Source organism: Aulonocara sp. 'chitande type north' Nkhata Bay, linkage group LG11 (assembly GCF_057382095.1).
Source record: "Aulonocara sp. 'chitande type north' Nkhata Bay isolate Kocher_YH1m ecotype deep benthic linkage group LG11, A_spYH_male_GT1.1, whole genome shotgun sequence".
Taxonomy (NCBI): Eukaryota; Metazoa; Chordata; class Actinopteri; order Cichliformes; family Cichlidae; genus Aulonocara; species Aulonocara sp. 'chitande type north' Nkhata Bay.
Genome location: NC_141354.1, coordinates 28,108,360 through 28,133,353, shown reverse-complemented (window position 1 = coordinate 28,133,353; position 24,994 = coordinate 28,108,360). Strand labels below are relative to the sequence as shown.

Sequence of the window (24,994 nt, the reverse complement as noted above, 5' to 3'; positions counted from 1 at the left end):
ATAACAATTTGTCTGATAGGTTTCTTTTTCTCATAAAACAGTTAAATTACTGATATAAATCGCTAAACTAACATGTACAAAAAAGTAACAAATACACTCCTTTTCTTTAAAAAGTTGAATTATTGGATGCTTCCACGATTATCACTAAAGAATCGTTCTTAGTGTTTGTGCAATCCGAGCTTCAGTTTTCATATCACGCTCGTGTAGACTGGCTTAGAAAGCCACCATTTCTCGAATCTTACTCGTAGGTACAACTTCTGCTTACAGGTGAGTCCAGTGAAAGCTTCCACTTTCAGAAGAATTTGATACTTACAGACTGTTGTGAAACTTGCATAAATATATACATTATATACATAAATCATGCTGAATAGTGAAGGCTGAAAAAAATATCCCTACAAGAAATGTTGACAAAAACATACATAATACATGAACATCGTTTGAAATAACACATTGAAGGTTTGGTGCCAGATGAAGGCTTCCAGCGACAGAATGACCAAAGAAAGGGAACGCAGATTCCCCAGAGGTGATGATATTAGTTTTTGACTGAAATAAAAGCTAAGCAGCACATTTCAGATCTTGAAACACATTTTATTAGGAACCTAATGTATTCAGGAGGGCATGCTTTCTCTCATCTGACTTCACTTTGGTTCTGAAAAATGTGAAATATACACGATCGAGGTGCTGATTACATGCTGAGAGGCTCTGAAAAGCATTCTCCAAGTAGGAAAACATTACAGCGTCTTCTATCCCAGGCATAATTTTACTACAGCAAATTCAGGGGACTCTTGAAAAAAAAAAAGTATATAATCTATACACCAAAAAACCAAGACTGCACCCTTAAAACAAACAAACAATGAAAAAGCCCTGAATTGAGTGACTAAACTATAACCACACAAATGTAAAACACATAAAATTAATTGAAATTTTAACGCAGATAAATATTCTTTGTCTCTATTAATATCTAACATCTTATATTTCAAAATATGTAATCAACACCAACAATGCAAGCCTTATTATTCAGCCGAGCTGCAATCAAATGTGGGTCAACATGTGACAACAGAGTCTGCAGTCCCGAAATTCCATACACTGTAATTACAGGCTTATTTGCGGAGCTCTGCTTCATCTTGTAAGAATTATTTTTTTTGTCAGACATAGTTAAAAAGTAAATTTGGCCTTGCATAAACTGTTTATGAATGCAGTCATCCCGGAAAACCTCGGCGGAAACTTGGTGGGATTTTTACGATCTTCTAAATTTATATTATACGGCAACATCTGTCTACAATTATAAACTTCGTTTTGGACGTTTACTTCAATTCCAGCATTTGCATATCAACACATAACAAGAGTCAACATCCATAAAGTGAGGAATAAAATATCAGAATTGTAATATTTGATATGATTGTTCCAGTGTTTCAGGTTTTAAATCAAAGCTAGAACTATTACACGAAAGCTTTTGGTGTGTGCATGCTTTTGCAGGAGTAAACATCCATGCAGTTTAACACGCAACACACAGAGAGGTGCTACTGCTTATAAAGTCCTTTTACACCACTCTAAAAGCATAATTCTCTTTCTGCTGATTTGAGTATGCTTACTTTATCATTCTCAATGGTAAAAAAATAAATAAATAAAAATCCAAGCATGAGCTCTGGAATGTGAAGGTCAAAAATCAAAGCCACTTCACAACAACATGCCTCAACAGTACCAAACATGTCATCAGAAGAGATCATAAACCATGAAATAGAAGCATTAGTCCCATTATCCAGGAAATTGCCTCCCTAGCTTCACAATCTTCACATTCTATATTACAGCCTATATAAATGGAAATGCATTTACAGCTTATTTGGATGAACACCTCTATGTTTTAAAAAAAAACATAAAACAGAAACATCTCCTTTAGGGCTAAAACCAGCCTTCGACCTGACCGAAAATAACTACCTTAAGGTCAATGTATGGGCTATGATGCTACAAAGTCTATTAATACTTGAAGTCTATTGGGTATCTGAATCTTATCAGGCTTTGGCCCCACAGATAAAAACTCTGCTCGATATTCCACTAGGTTACTCACATTACAACGGCCTCTTACACCACAAGGTCATTTCAAGTCCCAGAAGTCTCCTTATCTCTATACTCTGGTGTATTGCACTGAATGAATGTGTGTGTGTCCCACCAATAAAAACGTGTGTGTGTGTGTCGTCACTGAGACGGTGGTTACATAAACAACTCAATATGTTTAAAAGATAAATAATCATGTACTCAAACCATTTAAATGCAATCATATTTATTTTGTTGTTTAGCCACATAAAAAAGGCTCAGATTGCAGTTGGCTCTTCACAGAAGAAGCTACATTCTTCACTAAAATGTGAAAGCAGAACACACATAAACCGCCTAGTAGTAGACTACATGATGTTGGGGGAAGAACTACATCACTGACCAGGATATTTAAAAAAAAATCTTCAAACATTTGTCACCCATTTAAGAATAAAATGATATATATATAAAAAAAAAAACATTGACATGATTGGTGCGATTTACAGCATTTTGACACTCAAGTTGACACTCAAATATTATATATGTGTAAAGCTAGGATAACGTGTACAATTAACCTACAGATTTTTCTAACACAAGTCACTCAAATATTTTGGGTAGATAATTTTGTGATGTAATAAATATATTACCTTAATTTAATTTCAATGAAAAATACACATGTACGTCTTCTCTAATTTAAAAATATCTAATTTGAAAAATAAATGAATTTTAATTTGTTAGGATTTTTTAAACGAGTGTCTATAATTTGGAAGGACTTTCTTTAAAAGCACAAAAAAGCAAAAACAAGAAATAAACAACATTTAAATCACTTAGCTTGAGAAACTACATCACAGCAGAGCGTACTGAAAAATATACCAGTAAATGCACACATATGAAAAAAAAAAAAATCATTGTTTTTAGTCAAATTTTTGTTGTTAAATAAAAAAGGTAAGTTCTCACTAAAATGTGTTGCATAGTCAATACATCTTTTTTTTCTGGCAGATTATATTAACTATACAGCAAAAGCTAAAGGAAAACATGTGAAAAACAAAACAAAACAAAGAACAACTAAAGGAGCAAATAGTTTGTATCCTTATCTGCACAACTGCTGGACCAACAGGAGAATCAACCAATCAGTTCCACAGTGTGTTCAGTGGAGTGAGATGAGCTGATGCTGTCCAGCTACCCATAAACCTCTCCGTTCTGCTTATTAAGGGTGCAGATGCAGAACAGTGGAGTGGCAAATCAGAGAGGACAAACGCTGTCCCAGGTCCCATTATTAACATACAGCACCAGATTCTAGTGTCCAGCAGGGGGCGCAGGAGCCCAGCCTCCCTCTTCGAGAATATTCCCCAGTTCCTCCGAAAATGCCTTTTGTTTCAAAATCTAATTAGTTAAAAAAGTAGAACACATGTGTCTCGATCACGTCAGAAATGAGGCAATGAAGGATCATTCAGGTATTTGCGCATAGCAAAGTACAGCATGTCAGAACAAAGTAAAGAAGTCACCAGCTAACTAGTGACCTCTAACCTGAGCCGCTAAGTACAGTAGTATGTGTTTATTTGGCCACTTTTCACCAGGTTGAAAATGAGAAACAAAACAAGAAACAAAGAAAAACTTGGTACGGGTCCAGACTGACTCATTATTCCTCTGAAATCAGACTGGGATATGAGTCTTACAGTCAGGCTTAGCTGTAGAATTGATATTAAGTGGTATTACTTACACAACAGGTAGGAAAACAAAATAATCAGAAATGAATCATTGTGATTCATAATGTCAGTTCCTGTCTCACCGTGGCCCCGTTTTGGAGAAGATGTCCGATTCTTTCCAGATTTTCACACGTAAACAGCCACGAGGCAATAAGTGTCATTTTGCAATAGCTTAGCAAATATGGCATTGTGTAATTCACAAGTAGTGCAGAGGCGTACTTGTACGCCACATTCCCACGGAGAACTGGTGGGAGGTCAGCGATGAGGACGGACAGTTCAGGTAGTCAACAGGAGCACGATGAGGAGGAGCGGCGGTGACGCTGTCCTGAGTGAGGATCCACTACTTAGAGGTACGGTTTCTGAAACAGAGATGTATGAAAAATCTTCAACTCATACACGACATATACACAAATTTGCTCAAATCTGTTTTCTAAGATTTGGGCTTGTCCTTGCTTTTCAAGAGAGATCTAAACAGTGACAGGATATGATGTTAATTCAGATACCAACTCGTCTTCAAATTAATAGCAACAGTTTTGCAAAGCCTCTGGGTTTTCTGAGTAGCACTAGATGAACTGACTGGCTTAAACAAAGCCCTGACCCCAACCCCATTAAACACTTTTAGGTCAAACTGGAGCACTGATTGTGTTTTACATCTTGTCAACTAACATCAGCGCCACAAATCACTAATGCCCTTGTGGTCGAATTGGTTAAAATCTCTTTGTGGAAACTTCCCAGGCCAGTGGAGGCTGGTAAAGCGACACATCAATGTCCATTAATTCAGCAATCGCTTTTGTTCCACTTCTTTTGACTTGTTTATCTTACGTTTAAAGCGTGTTTGAACATTGCAGTAAATGAGAGAAGACACAGAGGTGCGACCTGTCTGTTAATCGTGTAAGCATGCACATATGGCGGAAAGATTGTAAGTAACTCCAGTTTAAGACGTTGCATCTCACCTTGTTTTTGTTTTGAACCTTCTGATGCTGGAATAAGCAAGTGGGATGGGGGGTGGGGGTGGGAGAGAAAAGATTTAGATAAAGTTGAGGCAAAGAAACAAGTTGCTGATTAGTCATTTTTTCCATGCTTAACTTTCTCAATAAAGCTGCTGCTTTGTGGAACAAGAGGAGCAAGAAACAGACAAATGACCAGGGGAAGGTATTTACCATTACTCAAAGACTAACGCCATGAAAAATGAGTACTGACTGGCTGTGCAACCCTAAATATGTCCCCTATGCAAATTCTTCTAAAGGTCGGATAAAAAAAGAGCTTGAGAAGCATGGCAACAGGAAAAGATAGTGTTATGTAAATTAGAAAGAGTAAGAATGATCAAAATTATACAGAGGGGATACAGGAAATGAAAAAGAGGGAGGGAAAAATAAAATAAAATTCAAAATGACAGAGCGAAACCAAGAAGTGGACAGAAGATGAAAGGGAGAGCAGTGGAGACTCGAGTGAGAAAGTACGGCACAAAAAAAAAAAAAAAAGAAGGTTGGAAAGATTGAAACAAGGTCAGACAGAGAGAAAAGGGAGGGAGAGAAAGAGACGGGATAAGAGGCTGTTTGTGTCTGGGCGTCACTTTCTCAGCAGGAGGGGGACTAAAAGGAAATAATGGAGGGAAGAATGGAGGATGCTATGATGCAGGAACAGGGAGGGCTTAAAGAAAGGACAAAAAAAATACAGGTAGTGGGGCTGAAAACGGTTAAAAATCCCTCCTGATAGAGAAGCGCCATATAATACCAGTGAGAGCGTACAGAGGGTCAGGGAACGAGGATGAGCTTGCACAATTGCAGGTGTTATTAAATGAATCTATGGCCTTGAACCAACCTCGGAGAACTGCAACCCTGAACGCTCACAAGACACAAACTGCATTTATTTCCTGGAGATGTAACCGTAACTTAACTGCTTGTGTGCACCCATAAGGAAGACGCGTCCCCATAACGTGACTGCAGATTTCAGACCCCACAACATTAATAATACCTGCACCACACACACACACACACACACACACACACACACACACACACACACACACACACACACACACACACACACACACACACACACACGCAGAATGTGTATCGATGATGCCAGGATAACTAACGCTATATCCCACAGTTTCTTCCTGTGTGACTGTTGTGCTGACACAAGTCACTACATTATTTCTGTGCGAACAGTGACCATCTGGGCCTTGTGCAGAGCTTGTGTGAGTATGTGTGTGTAAGTGTGTGAGAAACAGCGGGAACCCCCCCCCCCAAAAGCAAACAGACAAAAGTAGCAGAGAGTTCCTATCTAAACGGCCTTTCTGCGCTCCATGAAAATGTTCTCAAAATTGTTTATTTAAAATATGTACAATAAAAATATTTAAACGCATTTCAAGGACCACAAAATTGCTTCTCAACTTGAAATTGTACAATGAAAATATATTAATATCTTTATATAGGTGGACATTTGGATGGGAAAGCTTATTCATGTTAGTTTTTAAAAAAATAAAACCTGTATTTTAAGAGTAAAACTTCTCAACGGTACACTAACAGTTAGCGTTACGTGTAACTCGCACATAATGTGCAGGTGGAAAATAAAATTTGCTCATAAATGCCTTGTGTTTGCTCGGGTGTGTTTGATATGTGTGTTTTGATCCGACTTTAATCACATCATTTGCGCAGAAGCCGAATGTTCGGACATTCGTTTGTGTCAACATCACAATTATGGTCATGGCGAGCCCCCCGCGACAAAATGGTGCCCATGGTGGCGTGACTGCAAGAAGAGTGCCCTCTCTGCACTGCAGTCAGAAACAAGCCGCATGTGTAACTGTACATGCACAACCATGGTTAAGTGAATGTGTGTGTATGGCGGTGGAAATGTGTGTGTGTGTGTGTTCTTCAGTCAGCATAACGCCCCACTGCAGAGACAGACAATGTTCCACCATCCCACCTCTCCTCTCATGCCGCCATTTTACACGAGCAGGAGGTAACGTTAACCAAATCTGATTTTTAATCGCTTAACTGAAAAACAAAAATAAAATCGCGAACGAATAACGAAACGCGCAAATCGATGAAGACGGGGAAAGTCCATTTTGAGTCCGAAGTTCGGGATCCGAGCGAGCTCGGCTGGGCGAGCGGTTTGTGCACGTCGCTGTTCGAGTCTTGTCCCTGAGTATAATGAGTTCAGAGGGTACAAAGGTATTTGGGCGGGAGGGGGTTAAGGAGGGCACTGGAGTAAGAAATTAGAAAAAAAAATGGATGGAAAAAAGGGAGAAAGAAAGTGGGGAAAATGGTGAAGCTCTGTAAACTGAAATGAATGTAACGGACTGCTCACAGCAGGAGAACGGCAGAAAAAAAGGGAAGAGAGACAGAGAGAGAAAGGGAATCAATTAGAGAGAGAGGAGAGTTGGTCTGTAATGGTTTCTCACAGTAGGACGGCTGAAAAACAGAAAGGCAGCGAGACAGAGTGACAAGAAGAACAAGAGAGATAAACACAACAGGATGAGTTTTAGGGAAAAAGTTGCAGCGTAACAACAACAAAAAAAAAAAAAAAAAGGTGAGCGTAGAGTAAGAGGCAAAGCGAGCCAATGAAAGATGCAATTGAGGGCTGCAGGGCGCCACAGATTTCACACGACAGCAGTCTGCTGATGCCGATTCAAAGCCCTGTTTTCTGATGCAACACAGGCTTTCAGCAAAGTCCTTTCTCTTGTGTGATTCCTGACAGTTTTGCTCAATTAAACATCACATCATCACACACATCGCTGTGCTAAAATTCAGAACCGAAGCCTAAAGAGCCGAAACACGCTTTACAACACGACAAAAAACAAGTTAGGGAAACAACGTCGTGGAGAGCCATGTGTGCACAACATCATTAGGAGCCTCCCGTGTCAACGAGTCTGCCCTGCCTACTTTGTTGTGTTCTTCGGTTAAATTAAGGCGATAAACACACATTCACACACTGGAGAGGAGATCGAGGGACCGGAGAGTGGTAGCTGACCTTGGAGCAATGACAGCGTACCTGATGGACTCGCTCACTGTCACCACTCTGTCCTTCAGTCGTGTTGTGAGGCAGTGGGTCATTTTGTGTGTGTGTGTGCACTCCTATAATAAATTCAAACACCCATAACAGGGGCATCCCCGTATTGAACTTTTAATTATATGGGCTTCTTTCTGTAAAAAGAGGAGGAGGAGGGAGGGAGGTGCGTGTTTTGAAGTTTAGATAAGAGATGTAGCTGAAGGACAGGAGCTGCCATCACCAGCGGCCACACACACACACACACACACACACACACACACACTCAGCGAGTATAAAGGCACTGTGTGCCCTGCTGCCATGCTACCTGTCAGATAAAAGGGAACCTGAGCAGGAAGGAACTAGGGAGTATGCGAGGTGTTACCACAGGGAACAACACAACAACAGCTGTGGTAAACCGCCACTAATGGACAGCCAAAGAGAGAAAGAGAAATCCTACAACTCTCCTTCATCTCCTCTCTCATCCATCTAATTTGCTCCCATCTCGCCAGCCTCATGCATTCTCATCCCAACGCACTCGCCGCACAGCGTGTGCGTGACAGAGATGGAGCGAAGAAGAGAAACGGGAAGACGGGGAGTCGGTGAATAACTGTAGATATGGAGATACAACAAAGAGATAGAGAGAACACGGGAAAGATAGGGGAGGTGGAGTGGGGCGGGGTCTGGGGGGGTGGGGTGGGAGAGTCGGGTGGAGGACGTGTAAGACACTGCCATGGATGGTGCCTAGATTAGTTTTGCTCCAGTAGCGAAAGATCATAAAAAATGAGGAAGGGAGGAGAGAGCTGAAGAGACAGAGAGAAGGGGGGGATTAGTGCCACTTCAGGAATGACAGAAGACTGAAGAAAGAAAGAGCAGGAGGTTGGAGTAGTGGGGGGAGTCAAAGACAAGGAGACGGAGATCCTGAAATTTAGTCGGGATTAGTTTTGGTTAAGAAATAGGATGAGAGGCTAAGAGGGGAAAAAATGAGACAAGGAACAGTACATTGACATATGTGTATCTTTGAAGGGGAAGTCTTTCTGCTATGAAGTAAATAGATTCTTACAGTAAAGTCAAACTCATGTCTCCCTGCATGCACGATCCAGGTGATTGCAAATATTTTGATTATTTTTGGCTCAGACGGGCTGATCAGGGAAAAGCTGTCAGAAGGTCAAGACTGCATTAGCATTTTCTCACTGAACAACTATCTGTGGTATTTCTAATTAATGACAGCAGGATAATTAGCATATAAAAAAAGTCATCAGCCTTCATTCTGGTAATAACGCAGCAAATTACTCCCCGTATCACCAGGACGGTGAGAACCATTCGGAGACGGCCGGAGCTCCTTTTATTCCACTTTAATTGTCTTCTCTTTTTTTCCCAAACTGATGAATTTAGTCAGTGCTGATTGATTAGACAACCACGACACCAGTTTCTTTAGTACAAGTGCGTGTTAGCGCAACAAACCCCCTGCAGATAACACTGGGATGGGAACTGGGACGGGCGTCTGAGACACGCATGTGGGCGTATACACACACACACACTTACAGTTGTACAAATTGAACTCCAGAAGAATGCACGCAAAGGCCCATAGATGCAGAAACCCACAAAAACAAAAAAAAAGCGCATTTGGTAGTACACATAGAAAGGCTCCCACGCACACACTGACAACTATACAGGGATTCCCACTGTGACTGGGCAACATTCCCAACCGGAATGGGCAGCTCACTGGACTGGAAGACTAACATTACTCCAGGCGGGCTCTGGATTAGATCAACTCTGGGAATTTCAGATGGGGACAGAGTGATTGAGAGAGAATGAGGAAGGTAGTTTTAAAAAAAGAGAGCGAGGGAGAGAGTAGGGGAGGGGTAAAATGTGTTTTAGAAGATGTTGTCTCATTTATATGGTAAAGATAAATATTTTGAAGCATACAGATGCGTTAGGTTTCAATGATTACGGCACAAATTTTTAAAAAAGAGAAAAGAGAAGAAAGCAGAAGGTACTTTAGAGGGGATAAGCAGAAGTCTAAACATGATGCTATACAGCCCATGTAGCAGAGATGTGAGAGGCAGAGAAAAGAGTGTCTTGGTGTACAAACTTGGGGCGGGGGTGAGCATGAAAGAAACAACAGATGAAAAGAGGAGTGTACTCACTGGGCGCACAGCACACTGTGACGCGCAACTTCATACATGGCAGAGGAGGGCCTTCATCTGTGGGTAGAGCTGGAAAGAACAAGGAAAAGAAAAAATGTAAATAAGCTTCACACTTAATAAATCCAACAATCGGTTAGCCAATATTAAAAAAAATGTAATTAACACTTGCTGAATGAAACTCTTCCAAAACAGAAATGTACTCTTTGAGAAGTCCTGTGCTCCTGCTGGTGAATTCATATTATAAGCTTAAGGAACAGCAAGGTTATTTATTTAGGTTTTCTGTTTTAACCATATCAATAACTCATGACATCTCCCCCCAAAAAACACTCCCTGTGTGTACTCATCACACTCATCTACACAACTAAATAAAAAACAATGCGACACAATCGAGAGTGCAACCATTACAGAACGCAACACTTTCGATCCACTCAGATTATGGCTCACATGGGAACACAGGCAAACATCAGCGGTATTACCTGCCACTCTAACGCTGCTTTTGCAAAACAAATGTGTCTGGAAACTGCAGTTAAAGGCTTTTTATCTTTGAATAAAAACGCAACAAATTCAAGGCCCAACACACAAGTCGAGTGTACGATTACCAACAGTTTGTCTCACTTTGTACCGACACTTTCGACTGATAAGACGCAGCAAGTCCTCCGAGAAGTCTGTGGTACAGCACAGAGTGACAGTGGAGCTGCAGAACTGGGTTATGCTTATGACGACTGAAGCAGCTCCATCACAAACAGGAACTAGAAGGGCAATTTGAAAGCGCAGTAATCCAAAATTTGTTCAAACCTTGCGGTTTTAACAGAAATGTAACACGCTCTTCGTTCGCCCATCTTTCACCTCTCTAAAACATGTCAAGTTATCCAGCTTTTCAAAGCTTTTTTTTTTTATTGTGTTCATAGAAAAACAAATAATACTGAAAATGAAACAAGGTTTACAAAATATGATGCTCCATTGTGCTAGCATAATGGGCCTTTTTCACAGAGTAGCCACTTCAACGTGTCATAGCAGCTGGTGTGCTACCACTGCTACGCCAAAGAACCAGAGCTCTGTTTACCCAAATATGCTTTAAAGCTAAGTCGGTTAAAAAAATCTGTCTTACATGCACTTGTAAGTCTAAGACAAAAGGCACTTTCCCAAAAACATTATTACTTAAGGGGCACTCAGAAATGACAATAGATTAAAACGTTTCTACTAACCAATGTTAGCACATCGGGAGATTAAATATAGCTACACTGCCACAACACAGGTTCAAATGAACTGAGCAACTTAATGTTAAGTTAATGGTTAAAAAAGATCATCTAGTTTGTTAATTACTCCATAGCCCAGTCTCAAAACAATTCACTATGATCATTATTCAACACAAAATGTTAATTCAGTTTTTTCATCAAATGTGTTTTCTAAAGTTCTACTTTTAGCTGGCAGGATCCAGAGTTTATTAACAGACCCTCTAGATCTACATTCAGACATGTAAACGGTCAAACTGAATGAATAAATTGCAGCATCTACTCGTCACACACTGGTACATTTTTTCCCAGATAAAACGAATTTCACAAAGTCAGAAAGCTGGTGGGAATTTCTACTTTAGCAACTTTCATAGGAATAAATGGAGTGACAACCATCTACACCCACTGGCCACTTTGTTAGGCACAGAAGGTCAACTCGTTGTTAATGCAAATATCTAATCAGCTATTTGTGTTGATCACATGACAGCAGTGCAACACATTTAAGCACGTAGACATGCTTGAGACAACCTGCTTCTACTGACCCCCAGAACGTGGAAGGCGATTAAAGTGACTTTGAACGTAGCATCCCATATGGAAACGATATATATAAATCTTATAAAGTTTGTATCTGTTTTGTGTGAAACTTGTATGAAAAGCATACAAGAGTGAAAACAGATATAAGATCCCTTGAAAAATTATATAAATGAAACTTGTAAGTTTTGGATACTTACTAAGACAATATATGAAAGTAATGAGAAAGTGGCCACTTTTATGAGTAAATCATGTAAGCCTGATATGATTCACTATATGAAGTAGGCCACATCTTATGCAAGTCTTTTATAAGTTTTTACTTTTTCTTTTCCATATGGGATGGTTGTTGTTGGTGCTAGACCGGTTGGTGTGAGTATTTCAGGAACTGATGCTTTACTTGGATTTTCCTACACAACCATCTCTAACTTTTACAGAGAAAAACTGAAAACATCCAGTGAGCAACAGTTCTCTAGGCGATGTCAGAGGTCAATAGTAACTTAACTCACTTGTTACAAGAAAGCTATGCAATGCACAACCATGTAAAATCTTAAAGCACCTGCGCTACAACAGCTGAAGACCACAGCGGGCGCCAGCCCTGTCAGCTAAGAATAGGAAAGTGAGTTCACTCGGGTTCACCAAAACTGGACAACAGAAGCTTGGAAAAATGTTGCCTGGACTTTCTGCAGCAACATTCAGATGTTAGAGTCAGAATGTGGTGTAAAAATAAAAGCATCCTGCTTGTATTAACAATTCAAGCTAGCGGTGGTGTAATGGTGAGGGATATTTTCTTTGCACACTTTGGACACCTTACTACAAACATTGTTTAAAACACCACAGCTTACCTGAGCATTGTTGCTGGCCATGTCTATCCCTTTATGACTACAGCAGGATAAGGCACAAATCATCTTAACCTGGTTTCTTGAACATGAAAATCTGTTTGGTGTACTTAAATGAACTCCACGGTCACTAGATCTGAATGCAACATCGGATGTGGTGGAACGATAGATTCACATCACAGAGACAAGAACTCTGCAGCATGTGTGACGCTATCACGTCAATATGAACCAAAACGTTCCTAGCACTTCGTTGAAAATGTGCCACGAAGAATTAAGGGAGCCACCAGTAAAGAGCAGTAAAAACTGTAAAAGGAATGAGTGTGCTTGTTATTAGCAACGCTGTTTTGATTCCATTGTGGTTTTTGAGGGCCCTGTATAGTGGAAAAAGTGACACGCTCCAGTCTTTTTGTTAAATGGTGAAAAAAAATGCATTGCAATTTTATGACACTGGGCTCTGAATTATGTCCATCAGTTCATAATGTTTCAACTCAAAGCTTTTGTTAACTGTTTCTGCGTTTTCCTATTTGTAATAATTTACTGGTGACTCTCCAAATGTCAAGTCCTTTGTTCGTTTCCTCGGCTTTCCTTTATCTGCCGCATTTTTCAAATTTCTTGTGATTGTTGTCAAAGCAGTGAGATCTGTTGTTCTAAGCTCTCTTTGTCACCATTACTCTGGCCACTGTTGGGAAGAGCTGACTATCAGAGGATGTAAAGGTGTTTCCTGTTTTTGGGGATCTAGATATGGAGACCCAATGGGTCTTGGTCAGCAGGGTGAGCAGTAGGGCAGAGACCAGGAGGCAGTGGGTTGTCACTGTCATAGTCTGTGGGAGAGATGAGCTGGGCCCGGCTCAGACTCAGCCAACTAATGCCATTAGTGTTTCTAATACCATTGTACTGTTCTCCCGGGCTAATGCCATTATGCAGTCTCCGGTGCTGCGGGCCCATTCAGTGCACACACCCCAGAGCCAGACATTTGGACCAACTTTACGCCTTATCTTTGATGTGGACAAAACACACACAATCGCCCAAAGCCCGATGTGACCCAAACCAGGGGGTAAGACCTATTGTTGCTTTTCTGTGAACTGGCATGAACTACCACAATAGCCCAGTGTGCATGTGCGTACATACATACGTTTGTGTGTGTGTGTTAGTGTGCGTGAGCGTGTCTCATACCCTCACAATGCTCCATTGTCCCTCAGACCGCAGCAGTAATTTATGTAAAGATTCTTTCTTTTCCTTCATTTCCATCCATCACTTTTGTTGTTCCCCACTTTTCTCTCTCCCATTTGGGTTCCACTCATCCATCCTCCCATCCCTTTCTCCCCCCACCCTTCCCGTACTGTGAGACTGTGTCCATCTTTTGCTCTTTTTCTCCCCGTGTCACTCTTCCACGCTTCTCTACCTCCGTCTGCTTCTCTGCCTGCCTTTTTTTCCTCCCTCGCTGTCACCGTGTATTGATCTCGATTTCTTCCACCTACACTTTTTTGTCTCTTTGTTGTCACCCTTCCGTACTATGCATTCGCTTGACTCTTTCATTTTCTGCTTTCGTTTCATGCCCTCCCTCCTCTTGGACTTACACCAGAAGTTGTAAAAAAGCAAGCAAAAAAAAAGGCAACTGATTTTACAGCCACTAAGCCATCTTCTGTATCTTTCCCTCCCTTTTTTTCCCTCCAGTGGTTTGAAATAAATGAGTGAGGGGAGAGGATTGCAGGAGGATGTCACGGAGAAACCATCACTTAAATTGTACAACAGCCTACAGGTTTATGAAAACATCATATTAATGTCATTCAGCATGAATTTATGGATAACATTAATGGCATTCAGAAAGCTGCAGTTTGCCGACACTCATAAAAAACACGTTGGCTTAAGCAACAGTGAAACCTTTTTATCCTTTAAATAGGGCTTTCTGGCCGCCACATCATCTCCTGCACAGGTGTCTTTGCACAGACTGATGAACTGAAACATTAAATATTTAGATTTCTTTTTCTTTTGGGGCTGTTTTATTAGGGTGTAAGGAGCTGGAGCGAATATTCATTGTTTCACTTAAACACGATCATAAAAATGATGATAGATTATGCGCAGCAAAAACGTATACTATTGATCTTATTTAAATAATCACGTGACAAAGGCTGGGAATTAATATCAATACCATATCGATGCTTCTGAAATGCCAACTGTAGTGCTGAAATGCCCCGAAATGTGCCATTAGGAGTTAGATAGAAACAAAATAATGATTAATACTAATGATTTTAGATGCTTAACTCATATTAATACTTAACATTTATTTAATATTAAATACTTCAGATTCAAAGCAACATTCTTCTTATGCTAAACTAAAAATCAGATGGTGTTTGTTGGCTGGACAAAAAATCTCAGGGCACTGATATAATGGAAAAATTTGTATCCATTTATTCATATTTCTGGAAACTGACAAGAATCAAAGCAACAAATAACAACAACAACTTGCAGACCGATTTGTCTGCATATACGCTTCAAAATTGTTGCATATTAAGACATGTTTGACTTTTGATATCTCTAAAAATCAGACAATTAAGTTAGGAATTTTTTGTATGGCTGCTAAATAACTAACGGTGTATCTATTTGTTATATCTGTCACATGACTGATCATCAAACATCAGGCATGTCAGAAAATTTCATATAACACTGAGCTCAAGCTGTGATATGTTTGACTCTCTAAATCGGTTTACCCTCTCCCAACACACAAAAACATACACATCATCTACTCACAGCTGTAGTAGTAGTGTCTCCCTGGCAGAAACTCAAACCCCAGTGAGAAGGGCGTGAACCTTTGGATCTTTTCTGAGAAGCGCACTGGTCCATATGGAGCAAAAGGGGTGTTACACTCCCACCTCTTGATGGCCCCCCTGGTCTCTACACAGCCTTGGAACGACTCTTCTCCCACCAGGTAGAGGGCAAGGGTCTCCGGCTGCCCGTGACCCACGGCCTCCTCGTTGGGGTAGTGGGGGCAGTGGATGTCCAGGTAATCGTTGAAATTCAGCTGGACAGACAGATCACCTGCTGTTAACCTGGAAGGAAGAACGACAACGGCATTAATACTGCATGTAGCAATTAGAGACTGATACATGACTGAAGGAGGGGGGAGGCAGTGATAGACTGCAGACACGTAGAGAAAGAGCGAGAGAAAGGACAGGAATTCCACAATTTTCCAAATGCACATCCAACACTTGTGACAGGCAATAAAACAACATTTTGATCTTTTTTAATACAAGAATTTGGTGGGATTCAAATGCTACAGCTACACTTCTGGACCAGTGACGATGCTGAGTGTCAGCTAGAGAGAGCAAAAATTCCTCACATGCTAATTAAGACCACTGAGGGGAGTTCAGCGTAAAATAAACTCGACTCCCTCTCCTTTCCACTCTCCCACTGCACAGCACAGATAGACAGATAGATGTGTGTACAAACGTAAGCGGATGTGCATGTGCATGTACAACCATGTCAGTCAAGGCTGACTGGAGTTTGGCATAACAACAACTCTGGACAAGACAGCATCATTAGGACAGAGCAGCTGCATAATGTGCGATCTTTCAGAGTGAGGATTCTGACTTCCTGTCAGCCCGCAGTATAAAGAGTTTCCCATGTACAAGCTAATATGTGAATGAAAGAATGAGAATAAAGTCAGAAGGGAAGAAGATGTAAGACAAAGCAAGAGAGGTTAACTTAACATAAAGATATCATAAGACTTCATGAAAGAACAAAGAGGGAGACAAGAAATAGGAAGGGAAACGTGTGACAAATGGAGGAAAGGCCTGTGAGTGATGAAGAGACATGAGACGAGTCCCACAGGCAGACAGAAGGAGGTTGGTGAAAAGAAAGTTTTGGAGACAGGATGAAGAAAAGCTGGAACAAAAATATGTTTAAAAAGAAGCCAAAGGAAGAAGTTGGACATACAGGTGCAAAAAGTGGAGTAAAGAGAAAAGTAAAGTGTTTTAATTAGTGACCCCAGAGAGCCTGAGTGCAGACACACAGAGAGAAGAACAACGGAGTGGAAGAAGAGAGGAGACGGACTTTAATTGGTCTCCTCTTCGCATGGAGTGCAGGAGCAAAGAATGAGGGGCAGAATGTGGCTTGGGCAGAAGGTTCAGGTCCGTCAGTGGGACTCTTTATAGAGGGGTGACAGAGCGGAGGAGAGAGGAAGGAGTGCTGGGAGTCAGTCAAGGGGAACATGGGAGGGAAAAGGAGCGTGGAATGGGGAGGGGATGGCGGTGGTGGTGCACGGCAGAGTACTCTGAAGTTAAGTAGGCGGACAGAGAGTAGACCAAAAGAATAAATAAGAGGAAGAAATCAGTGTGGAGAAGGAGGAGGATGAGACAGAAGTGATGCAAGCCAAAATGAAACGGATAGAAATGACAGGAAGCAAGAGACTGAGACGGTCCAACAAATCTGCAGAGAGTATCAAAGATGGATGGAGCAATGAGAGGAGAAATGACAAGAGTGTCGGCGAGAAGGAGGCCAAAGCTCAAAAAGTAGAATAGAAATGAGCGTTGTGTTAACTCTGAAGCTGAGCACGTGTGCAGCAGGTGTGTATTTCTGTGTGAGACCACAAAAGCAGAAAGGCATGTGTGACTGTGTGTGTGTGTGTGTGTGTGTGTGTGTGTGTGTGTGTGTGTGTGTGTGTGTGTGTGTGTGTGTGTCTTGGGGATGCAGGTGAGACCCTGGAGGCAAATCTCACCAAAGCTGCTTCCTGCTCAATAGCGACCGTGCAGAATTGGCAATCTATCCACAGGACAGGACACCATCGATCAGGATCCCTCGCTCAGGACACACACGCGCACACACACTCTCCCCTGATCAATATCCCCTCTGTGCACGTGTGTTTGTGTGCGCAGTTATGTGCGACAGCTCTATTACCTGTGCGCTCTAATTACAGCCATAGAAAAGCACTTGAATTTCTAATTAAGAGAACGCTAACGCAAAAAAAGCACATACACACAAGCACAACACTACATTTACTCTTCATACTACCCGTGGTGATTTTTAAAGCCCCTCTGGGGCAGAGAAATGTTTGCTTAGGTGCGCCAGCTGTGGAAGTGTGTGTGCAGGTGTGTGCGTGTATGTGCATGTAATAATAGACGTGTGCTGTGTCAACATGCTGCACCCCCTGCTATACATGTCATTCAGCTCCAGCTTCTTCTGCATTCCTTAGGTCCTGTTTTCCCCACCCAAAAGCCCACTACGCATTTTTCCTTACTCCCTGCTTCTACTCCATCTCCTCCCTTGTTGTTCTCCGCTCTGGATGACGTGAACCCATCCTCCATCTATTTCTTCAGCCTGCATTCTCCCTCCTATTTTTGACTTCTCTCTATCCCATATTACCCCACTCGCTACCCCACACAACCTTGCAACCTTGGGTTGCACCATATGTATGCCAGCAATTGCAGAGTTGGTGTGCTGTACTGATGTCAAACTGTCAGCCCTCTTTCTTGCCTCTTCCACCCCCCCTCTCTGGTCCTAGTAGGCTTGGGTACGCCCTAATTACACTCAGCATCCTCCCCTCCTGCCAGCTGCCATGCAGCAGAGTGGTGACAGCACAGGGGCATCATGGGAGCACTGTGGAGCTGTGGGTGTCATAGAACAGAGCGCTGAAGCAGCCTATCGGTGGGAGAAACCTATGGAAGCAACAAAGAGGATTGGCTGGGTCCAGAGGGAGAGGGAAAAGGCACAGAACACACACTCACTGCATTTTGGCACACGTTGGCGGGAATACACACAAACACATGTTCACAAGCACCAGGACATGAAAGTACTTCAGGAGAATAAAACATGCTCTGTCCCTCATGCCACAGGGCTATCAATGACACCCTTCTCAGGACTGGTGCAAGCTTGTGGTTGATAAAGAAAAATCTCACAGAGGAGCAGAATCAAAAATAACATGCTGGGTTCTTCAGTGAAGAACTTGAAAAGACCAACATTTATCCCTTTATAATCACAGGAAATCAAATGCGGAATTGAAAGACTGAACATAGCTATGGGCTCAAAATAGCTGACATGCTGCGGATGTGTCCATGTAAATGTGTGCAGACAAAGGCAAAAGTGTGCGTGTGCGATAATAATGAAATGCAGGGAGTTCACTGTGGCAGAGACCTTTGATCCTTTAATATGAGAGAATAATTAAAGGAGCAACAATCTTGCAACACAGCTTCAGGAATACAGAAAGGATACTTGATCACGCACAGCAGCTGCATGCTATGCATCTCGAATATACTAGAGCACTTAACGAAAGTACTTCACATAAACACCGGGGATACAAATATTCTGCTATAATGAAAATGCTAATAACATACTTACACTGTACTGTGCATGCCGAATGAATGCAGGAAATGTATATATACAGTCAGAGTACAGTAGGTTAAATAAACAAAGCCCTTAGTAAAAGCTTATTGGTTCCTTCAGGTGACAATAGGAGGCCAGAAGGCTTGGTCTAGCTTCACTCCTTCTTTGGCCAATCACAGCAGGATGACTGTTAACTCTGGGCACTACGCTGACTAGGCACAGCACGCCATGGTCACCCTACCTTGGCTAGGCATAGCGTGACACAGTTTCAGTCTTCATGTTGGATACTGTAGTAACACAGATCTTTGGTGCTTTCAAGAAAGATACGCTTTTAAAGTGTTGTTCCTTTTTCTTTTCTTTGTGCATTGCACGATGGGTGGGAAATCACCTTGATGATGAAAGATGAGTGGGTGCAAGGTGAGTCATTACTCAAAATGAATAACGCAACTTCAATATTCACATACAACCATAATGACTGTCATAGTTTTTAATTATTGTTACTGTTAATGAACATTAACACAAACACTGTACTCTTGACCAGCTACAAACTGTCTTGCGACTCATAACCTTGAAGGGAATGGAAACCCATGGAGTCATATTGGCTTTATTGCACCATAAAATTTAATGCAACTGTACTCTGCTGTAGCATAAACTGTTCCATTAAGTACAGAATTTGCAGTCAGTTTTGACACTGGAGTCGATGATACAAAGTTTCTCAGGCAAACTTACTCATTAGCGAATGAGCTATCTGACAAGCTTGCTTAGCAGGATGCAGAGGCTGAAATATACTGAAATTTGTTTGGGCTTTTGCCTTAATTGGATAGTGGCAGTGGAGGTGGACTGGAAAGCGGGGAAAGAGAGAGGGGAAGACACGCGGCAAAGGATTGGTCGGACTCAAACCCGAGCCGCTGCTTTATGGCCATGCCATACAGCATGTGGTCAGATGCTCACCCATAAACCTGAAATACGGAAAAATATTACCAATGCCCCACCAGCCACAGCAGCTCTGCAATTAGCTCTACCCAATATGTAATCAACCCACAGACTGTATGTAAAAGATGGACTGAACCTCTGAGTCTGAAAAATAATTCCAGTGTTTCTTAAACCACCAAAGTCACCAAAAACAGTCAAAAACAAAACAAACTAACAAACAAAAACAATGAATTGAGCTAATATTTAGGGTGTGGCTACTTATGGATTTTTTTTAAAATTTATGTATATTTTTATTTTGCAAAAAAATATATATATATATATATTTTTAGTTTTTTTTTTTTTCCATCAACACGTTCACTAAGCACTTCATTTTTATAACGTTTCCCGGCAATTGTTTTAGACTTTAAAGGGTTAAAACGGGAATTTGAAAATGCATCTTTTACATACAGTCTACTTCTAATTTCTATCGGCTTCACAAAGACATACAGTCATGTAAAAATGATTTTTGCATTGCTGCATGTAGTCCTGTATTTTGCCCCCACCGGAATTAAAGTAAGTAGCAGCCAGGTGCTGCTAATCCTGATTTACTGAGCATTAGTCAGGAGTGGTTGTCCCATCAGCCCAAGGTCAGCCCATGCAATGCCCACAGAAACTGTAGGAAAAACCCAAAAAGCAAAGAGCTACATGTCACATGGCAACACAGCTTAGGTCTTTATGTGAAGGCTTTGGAGAGACAACACCAAAGCAGAGATGTTCAGCCAAAACTCTCAGAAACCCAAACACATCATACCATCAACCTCATACCAACTATGAAGCATGGTGGTGGAGGGGTGATTTCGACTTGTTTTGAGGCACAGGGCCAGGGCACTTCGCTGTTCTTGAGTCAATCATGAACTCATGATCATGTATACCGAAGTGTTCCAGAGTCAAATGTGAGCACATCTGTCTGACAGCCAAATCTTGGCTGAAATTGGGTCATGTAACAGGATGATAATCCGAAGCACAGCAACAAATCTACAATAAAATGACTGAAGAAGAAAAGAAAAGTGCTGCAATGGCCTAATTAAAGCCAGTTAAAGACTTCAACCTGACTGAAAATCTTTGATGGGACATTAAGAGATCTGTGTATGAACAAATGCCCAAAAACCTCGAAGAACTAAACACCAAAATTCCTTCTCAATGATGTGAGAGACTGATAAAGTCATGCCCAAAATTATTGCTTCAAGTTATTGCTGCTAAATGTCATTCTACAAACTGATTTTTTTCAATATGTTTTGGTACCAAATGATAACAACCAGGCACTGAATCACAATTAACTGCTACTAGAGACAGATTTGATTACAGAAGACATGAAAGATGACTGAAAGTGAGCACAACTAATACCAATACATTTTTCAAGTTAATATGTCTGTTTTGGGAAGACTTTTATAGGACGAGCTGCAATGCAGCTCAACTGATGGAAAGTATGGGAGATTTCATGACAAAGAGAGCCCAAAGACAGTACAGTAGAGAAAAGGGAATGAGCCAGATAACTGAAGAGTCTTTCCTTGAGGTCTGCAAAGCTTCAGTTAACTCCTACTCTACAGGCTATCCTATTTTCAAAAGGAAATTGTGGAGATTCTCAGTCAGCTGGGTCATGGTAGGTTATATCTAAAATGAACTTCTTCAGTTCTATCTAACTGGTTTGGAGGATGCCTGGGAGTCCTTCCCAGTCAGTAACAACTGAAGAAGCCTGAGAGGTGAAACTTCTTGAAGAAACTCAAGCAGATTGAGCAGTACTTTGATACTCAATACTTTTTGTTAGAATTTGGTTCTAACCTTGCTGTTCACCATGTCCCTTTCTCCCAGTCGATTACTCTTTACATAAACGTAAAAGAAAACAGAATGAGGGCCCCTCCACCCCCCGTTCCCAAAGCCGTACCCCCCTCCATGCTCACACAAAGCCTTACTGTGTCCAGAGCCCAAACACCAATGTTGTGTCTAACCTGGTGCTTACTCCCCTCAACGCACACAAACAAGGATGTCACCCCCCACCTCTGACCATCTGGGCCCCCCCCCCCACGACCCCGCCTGCCCAGCTGGCTCAGAAATCCTTAAACAACCCTCCTACCACCCCACATCCTCAACACTCTGCAAACCCCACCTCTTTAGATTCTCAGTGTCATCAAACTGTGGCCAAACACTGATCAACCACTCCTCACAGAGAGGAAAGAGAGACTTAAGGGAAATAAGCTGCCGTGCTTATCTACCCTTTCCTGTCTGGTATGCCTCTACACAAGTGTGTATGCATTTGTGTGTCTCTGCTTTGTTCAAGGTCAGCAGGAAGTGTTGCTCTCCTCTCCACCAGACCGTTTGCTTTTCTACAAACTCCCAATCTCCAAATGTGAGTGCTGCGCGAACTTTCCTGCTACATTTTCCCCCTCCTGTCTCTGTCTGTTTTATCTTCATATGCAAGTTCTGAGCACTTTTGCATTAATATGCATTAGGATCTAGGTGGCTTTCCACCACTGCTCAACATTTCCCAGGAAATTCCTGTGTCATCACCCAGGCAAAAAACCTCCGTCCTCAAAAGGATATGTGTGTCCACATGTTCAAATACACTGCATTGTGCTTTAATATGAGTATGTAAGCGCTTATAATGATGGCTGTGGGTGTGCATATGTGAGTAAACTAGATGAAGTGATTGGTTGCACCTTTCCTGCCCTCCAGGCTCTATTAAATGACCAGAAGGCACAGGGTATTCATACCTCTTCACTTCTCATTCAAACTGTGTGAATCAGCAGGTTGCCTCATGGAACCACATTCGCTATCAATTCCCAGACACTGATAAAATACACAGATACACAAACACACAGCCTTGCTGCTTCAGGCCTAAAGGACTCTCAGCCTTAGGTAAAGACAGAGTCTATTTTCTGCCTGTTACGGCAAAGGTTCTCTTCAGTTTGTGTATATGTGTCTGTTCTATGAGACTCAGCAGCACAACAGGATGCATAGCTATGGCCAGCAGAGCTGAAGAAAATTGCCCAATTCAGGCCCAGAGGACCCATCAGTATGGAAACCAATTCATCGGAGCCATTTTGATATGGCAGGATGTCTGCAGAAACCATCATCCCCTTCTGTGACAGACCTCTCTCATACACGGGCACAACTCGCCATGTGTGGTCCAGTCTGATCCAAAAATAAGCTTTCCAGTGATTTTTTTCCTTTGAGGTATGAAATTACGGTCTACAGCATAAATGGCCAAGAGTGCAGTCTGGCAGTCTATGGGTCCTTTTTCTTTTTAATTTTCACCAATTGGCCAGAAACAGTGTATGGCGAAATGTTGCCTCACTATACCCACCAGCGCTGCAGCAGCTAAAAGTCTGGCTCCACTCTCTCACCTTCCCTGAGCGGTAGCGGCCACACTTTTAAGATTAGTGTAAGGGAGAAAAGAGGCAGAAGGCGAAGAGTTTGAGCTCTCGTGAAGAGAAGAGTGATGGTGAAAGTGTGCGCGCGCACGGCTAAAAAAAAAAAAAAAAAAAAAAAAAAATGTGCACGGGACGAGAGCAGAGTGCATGGACGAAAAGGGGGTGTACAAAGGGGGGTAAATAAGGTCAGTCGTGCCGTTGCTAGGACAACCACCAATCTGGAGCTGGGACTGGTTCCAAGCCAACGCCCCACCCATCCATCCGTCGTTCTAGCCGTCCTTTTCCTGCATCTCTCGGTCGGACAGCCTAAACCTCAGAGTAATGAGTGCTCTCCATGTTTCTGCAGTCTAAATGGAGCTGCAGAATAAATACAGGGCTGATTTGTACAGGTGCCAGGCTCAGACACATAAACTAGCTACAGTACCTCACCGCCAAGACGCTGACAGGAATGACATATGACGAGAGGTGGGGAACAATGACAACTATGATGGGTGGACACCAAGACCAATGATTCAAACTATTTATAATATCTATCAAAGCGTGTTGCTACAAAGTGGCAGCTGGGCTCATCTGCTGTGTCAACATCATGTGTCTAATATTTATGTATTGCTGGCTGGGCCCTTTGGATTTGCACAGTTCCAGAGCAGACAGATCCATCTATATTCAGAAACCGTCATACTAAAGTTGAGTAAATGGACTATAAAAAGGTTTGTTATACAGAGTTGCCAGTGTTGCCATGCCAATAGACTGTACGGTGCATTGTAAAAGGGCACATTGGCAAGCTTCTTAACAGTTAAAAAAAAAACAAGAAAAAGTATCTGTTAGTCTGCTTTATACACATGTGTTTAAAATGGAAACAATAGTCAGAATGACTCCATAGTTGGATCGTCACTGTCCGCATCCATAGGCTGTCATACATTCTGAGTTTCTGTCTGTCCTTTGAATGATAAAACGAGGATTTGACAACTCTGAAGGTGAAGGCTGCTTTGAAATTTTATAGAAAGGTTCTGTTTCTGTGCCACTTTTATGAAACTCAAATGCTCTAAATTGGCATTCAATCAAATGTGACCCATTTTTGTAGCAGTATTTGGAGTGAATGTGTTTTTTTTTTGTGATGATGTCTGCTGTTGGTGCCATTTCTCATGTTGCATAAACGAACATTGTTAAACCAATATTTTGTAATTTTTTTTACTGACTTCTTCTCTTCCATTCAGTCTTTGTAGTATACCCTCTACACTCTCATCTATTATTTAACTATACTTAACTACACTTACATGAGCCCCGGGTCTTTCAGCCCACCTGTGTAAGTGGGTTAAGGAGGACATGCAAGCGACACCCCATAGACACACATTTGCTCAGATGCACTCAATATAGTGAAAAGGGCGCTCATAAAGCACATACACTCAGCCAATAAATCAGACTTGGCTTTAAGAATCCATCATTTACTAAGTAGGTCACAGTTCTGATGCTGTAGACACTCTTTCCCATTTGTGTACTCTGTTTTTTCCCCTCCCTCGCCATGATGAGAAGGTCAATGCTGGATAGGCAGCCTAGTCCATTTATCCCAGGTGTGCATTCCTTCTCACTTTCCCAGTGTCTGATTATTTGGTGGTTGTTACCTTAGGAATGGCCAGTTGGAGGCCTAGAGCTGTCTTTCTGTCTGTCACTCACACACATGCACACACACACATACATACACAGTTAAGACATGTCAAGGAAACCTGCTCTAATACAACCAACAGGCTTGAATAATTTAAACAGAGGGAAGGAGAGGAAGGGAGACGATGGAGAGAGAAGGATTGGAGAGGCATACGAGTTAAGGAGTAAATAGAGTGAGCTGGTCCCTTTCAGTCTCTGTCTCCCGGT

At 41.8% G+C, this 24,994-nt stretch overlaps 1 protein-coding gene across 4 annotated transcripts in view; it reads right to left on the bottom strand.

Moving 5' to 3' along the window:
• Nucleotides 1-499: 499 nt before the first annotated feature.
• efna4 (ephrin A4) overlaps nucleotides 500-24,994 on the bottom strand; it is a 35,386-nt gene continuing 10,891 nt past the window's right edge. The window contains exons 1-4 of one of the 4 annotated variants that reach the window (XM_086311727.1): nucleotides 15,222-15,672; nucleotides 9,875-9,943; nucleotides 4,688-4,714; nucleotides 500-4,093 (exon numbers count right to left, since the gene is read on the bottom strand). In XM_086311727.1, the coding sequence (XP_086167853.1) occupies nucleotides 4,011-4,093; nucleotides 4,688-4,714; nucleotides 9,875-9,943; nucleotides 15,222-15,672 (630 nt within the window). In that variant the 3' untranslated portion in view covers nucleotides 500-4,010. Of the gene's footprint in view, nucleotides 4,094-4,126; nucleotides 4,715-9,874; nucleotides 9,944-15,221; nucleotides 15,673-24,994 lie in introns of those variants that run through there. The other 3 variants (XM_086311728.1, XM_086311729.1, XM_086311726.1) reach the window with 3 other exon arrangements.